The 19,077-nt window shown below is 39.1% G+C and overlaps 1 protein-coding gene across 1 annotated transcript in view; it reads right to left on the bottom strand.

Moving 5' to 3' along the window:
* LOC145669575 (uncharacterized) overlaps positions 1-11,015 on the bottom strand; it is a 54,098-nt gene extending 43,083 nt beyond the window's left edge. The window contains exons 1-2 of the mRNA XM_081737784.1: positions 10,997-11,015; positions 1,596-1,893 (exon numbers count right to left, since the gene is read on the bottom strand). Coding sequence (XP_081593910.1) covers positions 1,596-1,868 — 273 coding nt within the window. The 5' untranslated portion in view covers positions 1,869-1,893; positions 10,997-11,015. The remainder of the gene's footprint in view (positions 1-1,595; positions 1,894-10,996) is intronic.
* Positions 11,016-19,077: the final 8,062 nt, after the last annotated feature.

Genomic DNA, 19,077 nt, shown 5'->3' with positions numbered 1-19,077 from the left:
CAAATTTAATTGGGTTATGTATGGTTTGCGGAACCTTCTTATCACAAATAAAAACTACAGCATGGCGTAAAACCTATATACCAACTCAAACTCTACACAATTCCTGAATGAAAAGACATGAAGTTTCTATTTAGCTACTCACCCTGACATTTATATTAAAAGATATTAAAAAAAAAAACACCCCTTGCCTTCATAAATTTAACACAACTTAATTTTTTCTTAAAATTTGACACAACTTTTTGACTACTGAAATCAAAAAAGATTCATGGTCTATATTTTACTTTCATTTTTCCGAACATTTGAGATTCCTTTAACAAACTGATTTACACACAGCCTGTTACACATAAGGCATCACGCATGTTCTCTCAAATTTTACAACTTGTCCGCAGAGAAAATTATCTTTAAACTTGATTAATAAGTTCTGCGCTATACTGTATCATTTCCAATTGCTAGTTTCCCCCAATCCTCACGATCCTGAATTATCACTGAAAATTCTGTCCCCATACCAGAAATGAACTCAGAACCGATCACGCACGCTAACTATACTGGTCCACATAATAAAAAAAAATCCGGTTGCTCCTACACTGAGTCATCATATCCTCGTATTTAACAAAACATAATCTTAGACATTTCAGTAATCATATGCATTTATTTAAGACGTTCTGCAGCATAGCGTGATGGCATAAGCGATATTACAGTTTGGGTTAGGAATAATAAAAGACAGCCCATTAATTTTGATAACAGAGGGGGTAATACAAATTGAAAATTTGTATAACAGCTTCTCAAAAAAATCTCTCTAACACAAGTGTATGCATACAAAACAAAGAAATCACTTACCGTAACGCCCCATTTGTGAGCCTAAGCCTTCTCTAGCGCCATCTGCTAGCGATCGGCTGAAATACGACCAGCCTATCGACAAGCACGTCCTGTCCCTAACATCAGGAGCTTTCTACACCTAGTGGTCGTCACGTCTTGTTTTCACGTGACTCCCCAGTTTGCTTCACAACGCTGAGTGGACAGCGATAACTGGGAACCCCACCGGCCAAGAATCGAACCCCCGGAATCACGCGGACATGAGTCCAACGCTCTAACCACTAATTATGATGTTCCCCAATGTATGTATGCGTACAAACATTTCCAATTCGAGCAGCCTTCTACTACAACGACTCGTGCAGCCTGGGCTCTACACCAATCATAGAACTGTTTTTACATCACATGTGATACATCGGAATAATTCGGTACAATTCGTACAGCTGTCTTCCGAACTCACATTTCAGAAAATGTCAATAACAAAAGTTCTCCCATTATGTTGCCAAACTTTGAAGACAGTGATTGAGTGACAAAAAATAGCAGCATTGCAAATGACTATAACACGAGCGGCAACAATTATTCAAATGGTAACAATAACGCGAACAAACAACAACGAAAACTAAACTTAGCGGCAATCCTACAACACTATACCATCAGGCGATGTTTTCCGCATAGCGCGAGAGATGACATAGGCAGGTGACAGAAGCATACCCTCGAGTTCTATTGAGTGGTGAATTCGGCAGGTCTAGTCAAGCTTCACGGTCACTACAATACTTAATACTTACAAGGATGGTAGGCAAATTATGATCCATCGGAAGACAATCTGTCAAGTCTGCTGGAAGGAGAAACGTTGGTCCCCAACCCGGGATCTGACGTCTTTCATCCGTCCTCGCTTCTGAGGATGGCCCTGGTGCTGAGTTTACTGGTAACAATGCCGAAGACATTGTGGTACGAGAGCTGGGAGTAGAATCAGACGTGGAGTCAGAAGTGCTCGAGGTAGTAGAAGCACTGGAGTCTGGACGATTTATCGGTGGGAGGCACACCGAATAAGGGCCCATTGCTGTCGTGGATAACGCCGTCTTTCTGTAAAAATAAATTTTGATTGCTTTAATAGATTATGACTACTGTTAAAATAAATCTTACAAGTCTAGATTTTCAGACAAGTAGCGTACAGAAGAACATGTAATTTTCATTTACGCATTTCTGTAAATTACTATTAATAATGGCTGTAGAGTTTTGCTTTAATAAAATTCGAAAGAATAGACTTTTCTATGTTTAAATTATCTTTGATTGATCGTTTAAGCCTATTTGTTTATTTTCCTCAGCTGCTGGAAGTAGGGCCTACCACATCAGAAACTACTATTCAGAATCTATCAACAGCTTTTCCAGGCGATACAAATTCCTGAACCTATCATTCCTAATAAAAATTACGGATCCAAGATCGCGCAAACAGGGTGGCAGCCGTCCGCGTAACATACTCTCAAAAGTGTCTTCCTAGGTCTAATGTGTATCGCTAATCTCATATTGAATGACTGATTAATTGAACGAGTGAATTGAAAAAGGTACACATTCCAGAAAATAAGCAAGCTAAACTGTAAATGTTATATTCATTTTATGTATACCTACACCGCCTGAAAGGAACAAGAAACGCATTCATTAATTTTAGGTCCTCTTTACTGAAGTCTACGGGAACGTATGAGTGAAAAATCGAACATATTTCTAGAAGTATTCATGTTTCCACCCAGCGTTTGAAAGTTGAGGTTTTTGGAATGTGTTCCTTTTTCAACTCAGCCATTCAATTGAGAATTAATGGGGCGTCAACAGCTTGGCTATTTGTCCCTGTCACGATTAACACCACTGCTCAAACATGGACTGCCGTAAAAAAATAACGAATATGTTTAAATATATTTAAAAAAAACTAAATCCGAGTAAAACTACTCACTGAGCAAAACAATACTTTATTGTAAAAAATAATAACGTGTAATAGGGCCCATACACGGTCCATGGTTTGTGCAAACAAGGCTGTTTGTGCAAACAGTTTGACCGTGTATGGTGCTGTTTGAACTGTTTGCACAAACGTTTGTGCACACCTCTTTCACATCGAACTCGTTCGAAAATTGTTTACACGAACATTATGTTTGCGCAAACACGTGGACCATGTATGGGCATGTTTGTGCAAACACGAGGTTTATTTCCGAGAAGGAGGCCTAGTGCAGAGGCACTTATTTCTTGCGCTATGGCCTCAATGAATAGGAATCAAGAATTCTGAAGAGAATGTATTGAACTTTACCGAAATTTACCTGAACTGAGGAAGGTAGAGAGTGAAGATTATAAAAACAGGAGTCTAAAAAATACGGCATACGAGAAATTGGTGGATAAACTGAAGGAAATAGAAGGCGGATAGAGAGTTAGTGAGGAATAATATCAATTCACTTTGTTCTGCATACCGCAGAGAACTAAAGAAGATAAATGAAACTACACGATCTGGAAGTACAAGACCTTCCTTTTCCGTTTCGCTGCTCTTTCCGCTTCCAAGGCACAAGCAATTACTATCGCTAAACAAGCTGCTTCAATGGACATGTTTGCGCGATCAAACTCAAAATTGAACTGAAGTTTGTGCAAACAGTTAAACCGTATATGGCCGACTGTGTACGTAAACACATTGTTTTCACAAACATGATGTTTGCACAAACCGTAGATCGTCTATGGGCCCCTTAACAGTTTCGTCAACTATCCACTTGGCATCATTAGACACTATGGGCCTTATACAGAGTCATTTTGGCGTATGATTAGCATCATACTAAAGACCTGACTACTGCAGGAAACATGTTAGTCGAACTCTTTAGTATGGCACTAATCATACTTCAGAACGACTCTGCACAAGGCCCTATAAATACATAGGTAATGGCAGATTATATATATATATATAAGAAACCGCGAAACAAATTTCTGAGTGCTGATTGGTTCAGGAGTTGGAACAAGGGGGAAAAGGGAATTAGCGAATTTTGTTTTTTGTTTTAATTCTAGTCTCGTAATTGAAGGGGATTGGCTGAGGTAGCTTGTGGCAGCCAATCAGCACTCAGGAATTGTTTCCCTGTCTCTTATATATATAATATGTCATTTGTTTTTGGATTAAGTGGGGGACTCGGGACTGGTGCGGACTCCATAGGATGCGGCGTGGCAACATCCATATCAGCTTTCTAGAAGAATCTTAAGAACAAGAAGATGAACACCTTAAAACTACAGAATTTCTCACTAGAACACAGTTACGATTCCTAAATTTCTAAATCACAATTAATTTACGATTCCTTGTTTCACATAACACACCCACACATATAAATACTCTGGATAAAGTAGCGTTAGCTAGATATCCTTCCCTCTCTTAATGAGTTGATAAAATACATAATTTGACTTTGACTTGACCTGTGTGTTTATAGCAAGGATGTTATAAAATAGAGGATCTGCCCATTCGTATCTTCAACATATGAACTCAATGAAGCCAAAAAAAAAAAAAAAAACAACCGAGCATCGTCTGAGCCTTCACGTCTGATTGGCTACTCTCTTTTCTGCCATGATTGTTGGCTCGAAACATTGCGATCTTAGTGGCGGGGAGTGGGCAGAGTAGGTGTGGCGAAGCTGTGACGTATGGCTTCATGATTTTGTCGTATGGGCAGATCCTCTATTTTATAACATCCTTGGTTTATAGTGTCTTCAGTGTTCGTAAGTTTCCTTTAGAAAATTTCCCTCGACTAACACAAAATGTTCCATCTTCATGTCAAATTTTCCCTGGTTTGTTGAGTGTCCAATCCCTGTGACAGAAATTGTGTGATAAGATTAATGCAACTATATTAAAGGAAGTGCCAACCATACTTGTTTTATTCATTTGCTTTTTTGCTTCTATTTTTAACTTCTTTCTTCACTTTTTTTTAACAAAACATACACACAAATACACACAGCTAACAATTGGTACAAATTATGCTACTTTGAAAACACACACACACACACAAGCAATCGATTGCTATTATATTGATTCATTTTTTTAAAAAAGCATTTATATTGGTTTATCGGTCAGCGCGAGAATTTCCCTGGATTGTGTCGTTTTATCGCAAAAAAATCCCTTTTCCCCTTCTTCCTAAATTTAGCTATGTACTTTCCCTAGATTAGGGAAATTTCCCTCAAACTACGAATACTGACCGCGTTATGCAGAGTCGTTACGACGTATGATTAGCGTCATACTAAACCACCGACTCCTGCAGGAGACTTATGTTAGTCAAACTCTTTAGTATGTTACTAATCGCGCTTCAAAACGACTCTGCATAAGGCCCTGAGGGCGGTATTCAGAGAGAATTCGTTAATCGAAGGTTAGTCACAGACTAGTTAATAAGCATACTAATTCTTTACTAAGGAATGTGCACTTTTTGGTATTTAGAGTCAACTTTGAGTGCAACTAAAATTATGATTTGGGTATGATTAACTAATATAACCTCAATGCATCGGGTGAGAAAAATAAATGTGGCAACTACGGAAAAGTAGATGAGCGCATGCGTAGTCTGTAAAAATGAAAATACATGAAATATGAAATGCGAAGTGTTGTGTCGCCACGCTAAACCGTGGATAAAAGATTAGCCCCTGCTCTAGATTAATTAGACACATGTGATTAACTTCGTCAAATAGTACGTCCTAATCAGAGACTCTGAATACAATTTTGATAACCATCCGTTAGTCAACCTCGTAGTATGGCTTTAATCAGACTTCAAAACGACTCTGCATAAGGCCCTGAGCAGTGTTGCCACACTTGGTACAATTGTACCAAATTCAGCCCTTTTTGTCATTCATCGGCCCGTTGGTACAATTCTACACAATTCAGCACCATTTAAGAAATAGTTGTCACATTTCCAAAGTGTCAGTAAGATTTTTCCTACATCAAACGTTACTTATACTGTGTGTTGGACTCTTAAAAAATGTTGTTGAACTTGCATTCTGTGGCGTTGCACCGCTTAACACTAGGAACTTTGTGTGGAAAATTCATAATTCGAACTATACTGGCATACAAATTACGCTAGATGGGCGCATCCGCGCCGCGCATGAAGGAGACAAGAAGGAAACAGTGTGGTGGAAATATTATCTTCAAATCTTTTTTTTTTTTTTTTTTTAAGAAAGAAAGAAAAAAGAACCACACAAACACGTTGATTCAAGTGTTCAATATTCTGAAGAAGACCAGTGTGTGCTCCAACAGGCACGTAGCCAAGGGGGGGGGTTCGGGGGGTCCGGACCCCCCCCTTCGAGACAAGGAAGGATAAAACAAAATGAAATGACAAAAAGAAAGATCAACGTTAAAAATTGCAATATGGTGGTGAGGTAAGCGAGGTATTCTGGAAGAGTCAGGGAATTTGAAATTTCAAGAAAAGTTATGAAATTCTCAGAATTCCTGCTACTAGTCAGGGAGATTTCAAGCTTTCGAAAGCATAAGTGCCGTTGGGTAACAGCTTGACATTTTTAATCATAACTTTTCGTCATCACATCCTTGCAGTATCAAACATGTTATTTCAAGGACAATTTTCTGTTGCTCCTTTAACCTGTCACTTGGAACCAACAGTAGTTGACGGAATAATAAAAACAAAAAATTATGTTGAAAGAAAGTTCTGTTAGCATTTGATTCAACAGAGAAAAGAACGCATATATTGTAAAACTAGTTGAATATACACCGCGAAAACTATGGATTTGATACTAATATCCGTCATTTTGGGCTATTTTTTACATGTCTTGGTATCCACCCCCCGCTGACTCCCGGCCCGCATACTTGCAAGTCATCGCTAATGGAAGTGTTACTATTAATTTCAGCGACTGCGAAAACTGGATTTGACACTAATATCGGTCATTTTGGATTACTTTTATATGTCTTGGTATCTCAACCGCCTCCCCCCCTCCGGTGACCCCCAGCCCGGAGCCGAATAGCGTGAATTTGGAAGTTAATGTTACTGGAGTTTCACCATTGATTTCAGCGACCGCGAAAATATGAATTCGACACTAATAGCTCAAGTGGTAGAGCGTTGGCGCGCATTCGTGGCAGAGCGTTGGCGGAGGTCGTGGCTTCGAAACCCGCTACCTACTATCCTGAGTGAAGTTTTCCGGGGTTTCCCCTCAGTCCTACCAGGCAAATGCCGGGATGCCACCTACTAAACAGGCCCTGACCGATACATTCCCAAATCCTTTCCATTGTTAATGTTGTTGGATATTCAATGTAAAATGGCCTCTGAGCTGTATGTGGTGATGGTTAAATAAATAAATAAATAAATATCGGTCATTTTCTACTACTTTTACATGTCCCGGTAAACGCCCCCCCTGAGACCCCCCTCGTTCGAATTTCGACAAAAATGTTTAACTCTGGTCTGGAACCTAGACCAAGGTATTCGTGACTACAATTTGGCAACTCTCGGTCAATTTGTTCCGGTAAACGCCCCCCTGAGACCCCACTGTTTCGAAATTTGTAAAAAAAACGCTTCTTCTTTTATCTGGGGCCTGGGCCAAGGTACCCCTGACCAAAGTTTGGTAACTCTCGGTCCACTCGTCTGGTCCCCAGGCCGCACACAGACAGACAGACAAACACACAAACTCTGTATTTTATTTATTTAATATATTAGAAAATAGTTTACAAGACAGTATTCAGTATGTACTTTTTATAATAATTGAGGTCATAACGAAAGGAAAATTGTTATATTTGAATAAACAAGAGAAGGACGTAAATATTGCAAAATCTTTGCAATACTTTTTTTTTTAATTATTATTTTGCTCGAAACTTCTTCATAGTTTGTTATTAAAATACTTGCCAACATATCCTCATTTTATTGTCCTAACAAACCAATATATGTTGATAGTAAAGTAGTTTAGATTGATCGAGCTCCTGGGCTTTCAGAATGTCATGTCGCTCCCCCCTCCCCCGTTACGAAATCCTGGCTAAACGAACCAATATATTTTCCAGTAAAATAGTTTAGAGTGATCGAGCCCCTTTTGTGATGACCACAGTATTTCATGTAACGGACCCCCCCCTTTCACGAAATCCTGGCTACGTGCCTGGCTCCAATAAGTCTATAATGTATGTCATTGCAAAGATTCTACACCAAAAGATAAAAGCACGAAAAATACATTGACATAATTACTGGCTTAGCGGACTAAGTTATTTACTAGTAACGCTATATTGACGAATACAATGGTATCCGAACATTTCTGCGTTTTATAGATCTATATCGACACGTTGATTTGTACTCTTGGAAGAGGGGGAGCGTTGTTCTAGAACATTATCTCTTTCAGTTTCGTGTTATAGAGTCGTGTATTACACTGGTATAAAATTCAGCCCTTTTTGTTTCAATTTGGTACTATTTTTCAGCCCACTTCAAAGCTAGGACTTTGGCAACACTGGCCCTGAGTGTCTAATGAAACCCAAGTGTATAGTTGGCGAAACTGTTACACGTTATTAATTTTTACACTAAACGTATTATTTTGTTCAGCGAATAGTTTTAATCGTATTTAAGTGTACTAAAGCAAAGCTTGTACTATGGAAAATTACAAAAAAAAAAAAAAAAAAACTTCCAAAATAGGTGAGAGAATAAATATATCAGAATAACAAATGTATAACAGTGAAAAGTAAATATATAACAATAACAACAAACATTAATATAGTAGTTATAAGAATGAAAATTCATAGTAATAACAATAAATTGTAACGATAGAGAATATATTTAACAATAACAATAGTAAAGAAATAAAGCATCAAAAAATCACCGTTTGAGATTAACCTTTCCATGTGGGCCTACTACCGTCCATTCAGTATCCATCAGGTTGTCTTCCACCATGTCAGATTTCAAAGAAACTGAAGGTGGCTTACAAACAGGTGGAGATTTTGTTCTTTTCGGGGAAAGAACCATATCATCGGCGTATATACTGGCTAAATTTTAGGTTGGCCATATAAGGTGAGTGTTGAGGAATTGGAGTTCGTCAAAGAACACTAAGGCCGGCTATACACTATAAGATAGATCCTAGGAAATCTCTTACGATTTATCCTAGAGTCAAAATCTCAACGTGTATGGCAACAGATCCCATGTCATTTCCTGTGTTCTGAACGATCCTATGAGATTTCTCTTGTTTAGAGCACGCTCTATTTCGGAAAGAAAATTCGTAAGATTTCGATTTAAGCGACATCAGGTGAGAGAAAGTGAAAACAAAACAAATGAAAACACAAATGATGAGGTATCTTCTGATCGTGCAGGTTTACTTTAGATGTACCACTCGAAATAATTGTTGAAAAATTATAATTTGTCACTATTTCCTAAATGATTTGCGTTGACCGACATGAAAATATCTTACATAGCATAGATAAAATCCCTGAAGGGGACCAACAAAAGCAATTGTTGATAAACTACAATTCTTTTACGATTTGCGTACAAATACGGGGTCAAGTTATATATATATATAGTATAAAAACTATAGTGCAAAAAACGCAAACCAAGTTGTGCTAGGTTGTTTCTAGAAAGTACGAATGCTATTTTACCGGGTCAGAGCAGGGCTAAGCGGAGTCCCGAGCGTCAGTGAGGGGGTGCGAGCGAAGGAAGCAGGCGCGTCAGTTGATGTAGTGAAAACGAGTGCGTTTTGGTAATGATACGAGTTTGAATAGCACTTGTCATGGTATCGTGGTAGTAGCGCTCCACTCGTAAACATAAATTATAGCTTCTGTAAACTATGCAGAAATACACCGGTGGTGGAAAATAGTAACACCGGTCAACTTTCATATGCACTCACTTACGTAAAAGTTTCCAAGAAGGGGTCCAGAAGTAAGCAGAACATACAAAATTTACAGGAGAAATGGAAGATGCAAGTACTTAGACCTAACACAACCTAACTAAATCTAACCTAATGAAGTTAACTAGCTTAAACTAACCTAATATTAATAGAAGTAAGCGAAATTCTATCACTTTTTGAAAATTGTGTTGGACCCATGTACTAATATAATCTAACGTAACATAACCGTAACTAACCTGAACCAACCTAAACTAAACTAATGTGAATATAAACTACCGAAATTGTAGCATTTCTTAGAAAAAATAGCTGGACCCTTTCTGCTAAACATTGTCTCACCTATTTTAACCGTCGTTAAAACATTTATAATGATTTTACACTAGTAACCCTACAGTTGTAAACATAAAATACAGGTGTATTACTTTGTATTTAATTATGTTGCTTCCAAAAAATTTGTTCCTTATAAATATGTCTTTTCATGCAAAGTATTAAATTTTACTTGTAAATCTTCTAAAATGTGGTGCGCCAAAAGTATACCAGCACCCTTCTGACTTGTTTTTTTTTTTTTTTTTTTTTTTTTTTTTTTTTTTTTTTTTTTTAGAGGTATCCAATTTAACAATATAGCGCCTGATATTAATATCAGTGGGATGTGCAGTGTGGTTAGCATAGTAATTCTTCAACTTTATACTTTTATTAAATAGAGCTATTTCACAATGTTGATATACGTCATTCGGTCAGACAGGAAAAATCTTCACGTGTATGGCACACAAGGGTAAGATTTCCTACAAGATATGTCATAACATTTTTCCGAAGATAAATCTTAAGATATTTCCTAGGATTGATCTCGTAATGTATAGCGCGCCTAACAGAAACACATGCTGTTTTAGGGGGTTCGTTAGTCGATGCGACTGGGGTCTGAATTTCTGGACTTTTGTCGAGAACAAGATAAGTTTGGGTGGAAACGCCGGACAGATTTGCAGGAGGTGGCTGTAACTGTATCAAAGAGCGCAGAAAGTGAGGAAGGGACACTTTCTTTTAGAAGACGCTTAGCATCGGTAGCAGAGATCTTCTGAACAACCATTAGCTCTGGGATACGTTCCTCAAGGTGAAGTACTAGACAGTTCCAAGACCAGGCAGAATGCTCGCCCTTGCGTTTGACGTAGAGGGGCTTGATTGCTGTACAGTGTTCTACCACGATAACTATCCTGGTTACAATTCGCACAAAGAGCAACACTCGCGTTACACGACGTGCCCGAATTGTTAGCATTTGAAACAGCGCAGGGGACTGGGAATATATTAAATCGCTAATAATCAGCTTTCACGTAGTCCGAAAGTGTGGACAAACTGAGAGCAAGAATCAGTGACTGAGTAGCAACGAGTTCAATTGACTTCTTACCTTTGAGGCAAGCTACTACCTCTACAGCATGTTGATCAGCCAGATTCGATTTAATCTCTTCCTCCGTGGCATTTATGAGGTACCAACATGATAGCATAATACACAATAACACACTGAGCAAGGCTATGTGATAATATGTAAAACAAGCAGTATCACGTAACAGTTTCAACACAAGCAAGAGAGAGAAAGAAAGAGGAAGAAGACAAGAACAAAAAATGGTTTGAATAGAAAGCCTAGGCAAAGAAACAGAGAAGATAACGAGAATGCTTCGGAAAGCAGGAATTAGGACGTACAGGAAAGGAGGAAACAGAATAATTGAACTAGTCAGAAGAACCAAGAGAAAAGCAATAGCGGACAAAGATCAAAGGGAAGTAATATATAGAGTAGGATGCGCGGAGTGTAACAAAATTTACATAGGAGAAAAAAAGAAAATGCAAGAAAGGATTAAACAGCACTAGGATGATGTAAGACTGAAAAGGGACAACAATGCGATATACAAGCATCAGAAAGAGAGAAACCACAGGATAGGGTGGGAAGGAGCAGAGGTCATAGAAGTAGAGAACAGAACTTTGGTGAGAAAATGGAAGGAAGACAGGGAGATTATTAAAGCAGGAGACAAGGTAATGAATTGGAATGCAGGATTCTCGATAAATAAAGAGTGGAAGAAGATTCTGCTTAAAGAAGAAAAAGAAAAGGAAGAAGAAAGAAAGAGGAAAATTAATAAGGAAATTAAGGATAATTAGAAGACAGAATGTATCCAGCGAAAAAAGTAAACTTTTAATTGGGCACGTGTGCTGCTAAAATGTGAAAATGAAAGCCACACAAGTGTTACTTTTTAATGAAGGGGCGGAGTCTAATTAAAAGTTGATCTCCGGAGACTATATAAGTGATGACCAACTCTCAAGCAGCCAGAAGGAGTGGAAGTCTGATGAAGACAGTTATGGTGTTGAAACTGTTATGTGATAGCGTTTTTTACATATTATCACATAGCCTTGCTCAGTGTGTTATTGTGTATTAGTACAAAATCGAAACAAGGCCTGATAGAATAATAATAGCACACTGCGAGAGAAGTTCAGTAGACGATGGGGTTCCATCGACACGTTTACTGGTCCAATAGGGGTTAATTTGAGTAGCTTTGCTGTTTGCTTCTCCTCGACCGTTTCCACCAATAAAGTGACTTTCTGTAATTTCTTGATATCTTTAACCTATCTGAAGTTATGAGCAATAACTTTACAAATGAGAAAAGGGCACAAGCCCTTACTAGCACTCGGACGATTAGCTTCAGCATTGGCGCTAACACTATCTTTATGTTTAATTGAATGATATCGGACTATAGGCGTCGGGATACTTGTCTTTTCTGCACTATCTACAACTTAAGAGTTTGTCTCGCCCTCGTTTGTTTTGGGCTTTTAACGAGAAGGTGAGTCGGGACCCGATTTTAAAGATTTTTTAGTACCCATACAAAGTTGATTTTAACTATACATTTATAAATAGAGTTGAGTAGATTTTGAGATTACCATCACCTTCAGCAGCGAGGCTATATAAGACGGGACCTACTGATTAACTTGGAATTCGAACCACATGAGCTCCTGCCGGGAATCGAACCCGGGTCTCGCATGCTAAAAGCGTGTACGCTAACCCCTTAGCCACGAAGGAGCTCCATTTATAAATAGAAAATGTGTGTGAACGCCACAACTTCACACCGGGGCGCTTGCGATGAGAACTTATAGTACTCCCCTAGCTATCCCATAAGCATGCCCTCATCGTAGGATCAGCGTGGGGTCGACGCGGTCAAGGGAAATGCGAATGGAAAGAAACCATTTCCGTCAAGAGAAACGCATGGCCCTGGAAAAAGAACCGGAACTAAAAGAAACAACCTGTCGAACACCAATAAGAACAACAACAACGAATAAGGACCTCACCAGCCCACAAGAGAAGAAAGTGTGCAGATTTTTTTTTATCTTTTTGTGCTTTTACTATTTTTTTTTTTACTTTTTTAAATGTTTTAATAGTTTTATTTTATTTTTTGTAATATTTTCAGACTTGGACACCGGATAACACAAACGCTGGTGGCACACAACAGACAGTCGGGATGGGTGCACATCCACCTCAGATGGAGGAAGACGTCCACAGACCATTCACTTCCCAAAACTCCCACCAATCATTTAGGGCGCCACTCCACCCAGACCCGCTGGGTGTTCATGCGCTTCACTCCTCCGTCTCATGGCTCGGCGTCCATGCGTCTTCGAAACTACGAATGCAATTACAAACAAGCCAGGGCAAGACTGGCATCGAGAGAAAGTAGTCTGCATCCGAGGATTACCTTTTGCTTGATCGCAGGTTTCTAATGTCGGATAATCGGCCCGACACAACCCCAACTTGGAGGATCAATGGTTGACTGCAGTAACGAAGAACTGGGTGATGGGGGCCCCATCCCGACGCCGGATCACATTCAATCAAACTATATCCGTGTGGATTTTTAAAAGGTTGGCGGCAATGAGGTCTGTCCACGACTCTGTCTCTTCAAATTTTGTTATAAATGTGACATTCCAACATGTGTTACAGGGTTACGTTGTGAATAACGGTTGTGATCGGCAGATACTGCATGGGCACTCTTCCAGACCCCAAAGTTTAATTATTTAGATGCGTCCTTCACGTGTTAACGGCATGGTTCCACACCTGCAAGAGGGAAACACAATTTTTAGTTGGGAATAACTTTTCACCAACTTACACGTGAACTCTGATTGCATACTTGAGACCCCGAAAAAATTGTAGCCGATGATCATATATCACAGTACCCACTTATCTTCCATAATAAAACTTTCGAATTCAAGTTGGCTGAAACAAGATAGCGTCCATCCGCGTGACATACACTCAGAGGTGTCTCCCTGGGCTTAATGGTGATAGGTGAGTAGTGTGACATATAACCATTGGCCAGAATTTTATCAGGATATCAAATATGCAATCAGATTTCATGTAACGTAATTGGTAAAAAGTTATTGGCACCTGAAAGTTGTTTACTTGTTACGCAATGTGTTCCACATGTTGTCTGTGCTAAGCAATGCATGTTTGCAAACGCTTCTCTCAATTGCTGTGGGTATCTGGTGAGATTTGCGCACAGGCAGCGCCAATACGTTGTTCCAGATTACAAAGATTACGAATTTTCGCAGCATAAACCATAATCTTAACCTGTTCCCCAAAGGTAGAAATCAAATGTCGTTAGGTCTGGCGATCGTCCAGGCATTCAACTGCCCTACGTCCATCAATCCATGTCCTAGGAAATCATTCATTGAAGTAGTGACACACCACGAAGCCGGAACAGGGGAGGAAGGGGGCTGTCGTATTGAAAAACCGAGGAAATGACCATTTTCGGACATATCGCAGCTGACAGTATATTTGTCTGTAATAGCGCGATATATAGTTCCGCAGGGAAAGTTACTAGAATGAAAATGGAACCGGATATTTGTGTTCCCCTCTTGCCTGCCCACACTATAGTGTTCTCTGCATCGGTCATTTTGGCGAGATTTGTTCACGCGGGGTTATCAGGTGACCAATAGCGCATGTTCCGACACATGTTTCCCCTGAAATGGCTCCTAAAAATAAGAATAATGATTTTTTTTTTAAAAAAACGACCAAAAAGTTTAAATCTTACATAAGATTGATGAAATATAGATTTTAAAAAATAAAATGTTAAAACAGAGGTCGGAAAAATGTTAAACAATAAATAATGGAATAGAAATTTTGTAATAAAATTAACTATAGAAGAATAACAATAAAAATAAAACTGGTAAAAGCAGAAAAATAAAGAAAGAAAATGTCATAAAGCATTAAGTATTTCAATCGTACGAATAACAGGAAAAACACGATAACAAAGAAGCAGGGTTATCACCCAGAACCTGACTGATAATCAGTCAATCGTAAACGTTATCTAATACCTAAGTACTCCAAACCTTTCACACACAAAAAATGCCGAATACTCAGCGTCATAATACGGTCGCTTGACGCCACAGAGTAAATAAGAAAGCATGAGATGAGTTACTTCATCTTTTGTTGACTGTAGTACGCGCTAACGTGGTCTACCAGTTGCTTAAAATAGATTTTATACGAGGATTGTTACATAAATTCTAACCTAAGCAAGAAATATTAGAACTAAACACGTAATACTTTTAGGCCATATTTATTGAACCTTCCTACGATGTCATTCCAAATTTGGTATTAATATCGGCTTTTATTCTGTTGCTACAGGTCCAGAAAGACAGAAGAGTGGGCAAAGTGTGATCAACTGGAGAAATTGAAGGCAAGAGCTGTTACTGAATATCTCCACATGAAAGGTTTAAATCCACAGGAGATCCAGGCCGACATGGTTACTACGTTATGCCACAGTGAAGAAATAGGCAGCCGATTTAAGAGGGGGAGAACCTCCATTGAAAATTACATTCTATCAGGAAGGCTCGTTGAAACACTAACTCAGATCATTGACGAAGTATGTGAAATCATTATGAATGATCGGCAAATGACCATCAGGCAGATTGCTAAAACAGTGGACTTATATACTGTCAGCGTTGACCGAATTATCACCCAGCATCCGGGAATGAACAAGGTTACCGCAAGATGGGTGTCAAAACTTTAATCAAAAGGTAACCAGGTGCAACATTTCAAGACACAATCGTGATCTCTTCCGAATAAATCCAACTGCCTTTCGCACTCTATTCATAATAGTAGATGAAAAATGAGTCCATCATTACCAACCAGAGTCCAAAGTTCCAAGCAGTGAAAACACCCTCATGCCTCCCTCCGGAGGACAAGTCAGTGTCCTCAGCTGAAAAAGTAATGGCTACAGTTTTCTGGGATTCGGAAGGGATAGTGATGATGGATTATGTTCCAAAGGCGAACAGTGACTGGGAAGTAGTATGCAGGACTTCTACGACAGCTGCGTGATAATATTCGGCAGATGCGTCGTGGGAAACTGACAGCAGGTGTGCTTCTCCATCAAGACGATTGCCCTAGACAGAAGTCAATCTTCACAATATCAGCAAATCACGATTTTGACTACGGATGGGTCCTCCACCCACCTTATTCGCCTGATTTGACACCTTCTGACTTTTATCACTCTCCAAAAATAAAAATAGTTGGAAGATACTCATTTTGACACTGCTGATGATGTCATGATGCCATAGATGAAATTTTATACGCCTTCGACATTTTTTTTCTTTTTTTCTTTTTACCGGCGGCAATAATAGACAAATCGTGTTGACTTGTCAGGGGACTATGTTGAAAAGTAACACCATCCATAAACTCTCTTCTGCTTTGTTCATAGGTAGGCTTAGAACTTATATAACAACCCTCGTAGACTAGAACTTATTTTCATTATCATGGTTTCAATCCGCTTGCCAGTGAGAGCATGTACGTTGGAGAAAATAGATACAGAGACCAGAGTACGAGATACAGTATTCAAATGAAGTGCTAGAAAAAGTGTTGGATAAAAGGATGGTACTGGATACTGGCGCAAATCCCGGGGGATGAGGGGAACATGTACTCTCCAATCTTGGAACCAAGGGGGACTGTTCCCTCCGATTTGAAATGTGTTTTTGGTGAGAAATTTTAAGATTTTTGTCCAATTGTCACAAAGGAACGTGAGATGAAATTGATGTTTCTCCAGAATAAGCCTCAAATCTGCCCGCCTCCCAACGTTGAAGACAACTCTGCTCTTCTGATTCTCCATAAGATTGTTTTGAGACTTCATAAATATTTTGGACATCACACACACACACACACACAAAAAAAAAAAAAAAAAGATTATAGAAACGGTCTTACACGTCCACCCAATGTTGAACACAAACTTGCGACGCTGGTACTCGATGTAAGTGAAAAGAGAAAAATGTTTGATTCGTTGGATGAAAAGAAATGGTATCTAGATAGAGGAGAGATTCGGTAGAAGGAAAAAGATGAATAAGCGAGAGGCCTATAATTGATAGATGGTAAGAAAAGGTATATGTGTTATGCCAAGATGAAGTGGTTAATGATGACTATGGGAGCCCAGGCACCTAATGGTAGTGGCAGAATGTAGAGGGCTCGAAAAATCCCGGCGCCAGGTCACTATGGCAACTGACAGCGTTGCCCTAGAGATGAGAAGTACATTTGTAACTTCGAGACGAGACAAGAAATTTATCGAGTTCTAATGAGCAACACTTGTTCACCTAAGTCAAACATCTCAAACATCTCAAACATTGTTTTAGTTTAGTGTTACATGATTCATAGCATAAAAACCATAAATTGATAAAGTCATTGTGCGAACAGAATAAAGACCATTTATCAACATTTAAAGATACAAGGTGTGATTGAAAAGTTTTAAGACTGGGCTTGTAATTTAAAAGTGGCAGTACTTACAGGCTATTGTGATGGATCTCCTTCAAAGTAGTCCCCTGGTGAATGAACACACTCGATACCAACTGTGTTTCCACTTCTGGAAGCATTCCTGAAAATTGTTTTCCGTGATGGTGTGAAGCACTCTCTCTCCGTATTTGCTTGAATGTCCTCAATTGAGTGAAATCTCTTCCCTTTCAATGACAATTTTAATTTAGGAAAGAGGTAGAAGTCAGCTGGCCAAATCTAGGTAATACTGGGGCTACGGAAGCACAGGAAGGTTGAATTTGGCCAAAAATTAATGTGTTGTTTCTGCTCGTGTGACAACACTTTTGTAATGAATTTCGCGTGCACTCGACGCATCTTCAAATCATCAGTTAAAATTGACTGAATCGCATAGTAACTTAAATTCAGGTCTTCAGCCACTTCCCTAATTGTAAGTCTACGGTTCGAGCGAACTAAATCGCCAACTTTCGCAATGTTTTCGTTAATTTTTGATGTTGAAAGCCGGTCAGACCGGGGCTCATCCTCTACTAACTCGCGGCCATCTTTGAACCTGTGAAACCACATAAACACGTTTGACCGGCTCAGACATTTGTCTCCAAAAGTTGTTTTTAAGAGTCCGTAAGTCTCCGAAGCAGATTTCCCAGTTTTAAAACAAAATTCCACACAAACGCGTTGTTCCAATTTTTCATCCAGTTTGCGCACTTAAAAATCCGCCAACACACACACACGCACTCAACTTGTTGCTACGCCATACTGAATAAAGATATCTCGGTGCACGTTTCAACATGTCTCAAGGATACACCAAGCCACCACTTCCACGCTAACGGGCGATTAATTACTGAGCAGTGTTGCCAACAGTCTTTAAACTTTCCAATCACACCACGTATGAGTCATTACACAATATACTAGGGTGGGTCGTTTTGCCATTTTTTTTTTCGGAACGAAATGTAACACCTGGCAAAAGTGGCCCACCAACATGGACATTACAGGTATAGATTTTTTTTCAAATCAGATAATATCTTCTATGAGAACTATTGCCTCAAAGTTTGAAAATTCCACTAAAAATTACAAAAAATACCAAAATTGTTCATTATTTTTAGTTATGTTAAAGTAAACATATTTTTGGATTTATACATGCCAGATGCTATGAAAACTAACATTCAAGTCTCAAAATGTCAGTTATATGCCCGTGCGGTGGGATAGGGGTGCCTACTCTGGGGCCGGCAAAGGGGGCAAATTCAGTACAATTAAGCGTTTCTACAGCTATTTTCGTCCTTGCCTTTTCCTTCTACTGGTGGTTCATAGTGGTAGCAGAGCATTGTTATTTTTCACCATGACACTCCCACCCCTCCAACTCACAATACTGCAACGCCCTTCTCCTGTCCCGATCTGCGTAACTCAGCGTCACTATCAGGAACGAGCCGGATACGCTTCAAATTGGGCGCCATTTTTCAAGCGCTATATTGGTTACTATTGCCTTCAGCTTATATGAATTGGCCGTTACAGATAATAGTTTGCTAAACACTATTTTCACAGAAAATTCTGTATTTCTTTTTTTAAAAAAAGTCAATATTATTTATTATATCACAAAAATGACTTTAGTGACAATGAAGCAGACCTTGAAGAGAAAGCAGAGGAAAGATCTGAGGAAGAGACCAAACCCAGAGACAGAACATCTAAACCGAAGCTAGATTTGACTGAAACTGCTATGA

Source organism: Thermobia domestica, chromosome 14 (assembly GCF_964235325.1).
Source record: "Thermobia domestica chromosome 14, izTheDome1.hap1.1, whole genome shotgun sequence".
Classification (NCBI taxonomy): Eukaryota; Metazoa; Arthropoda; class Insecta; order Zygentoma; family Lepismatidae; genus Thermobia; species Thermobia domestica.
The sequence above is the reverse complement of the archived record's forward strand: the minus strand, read 5'-3'. Positions and strand labels throughout refer to the sequence as shown.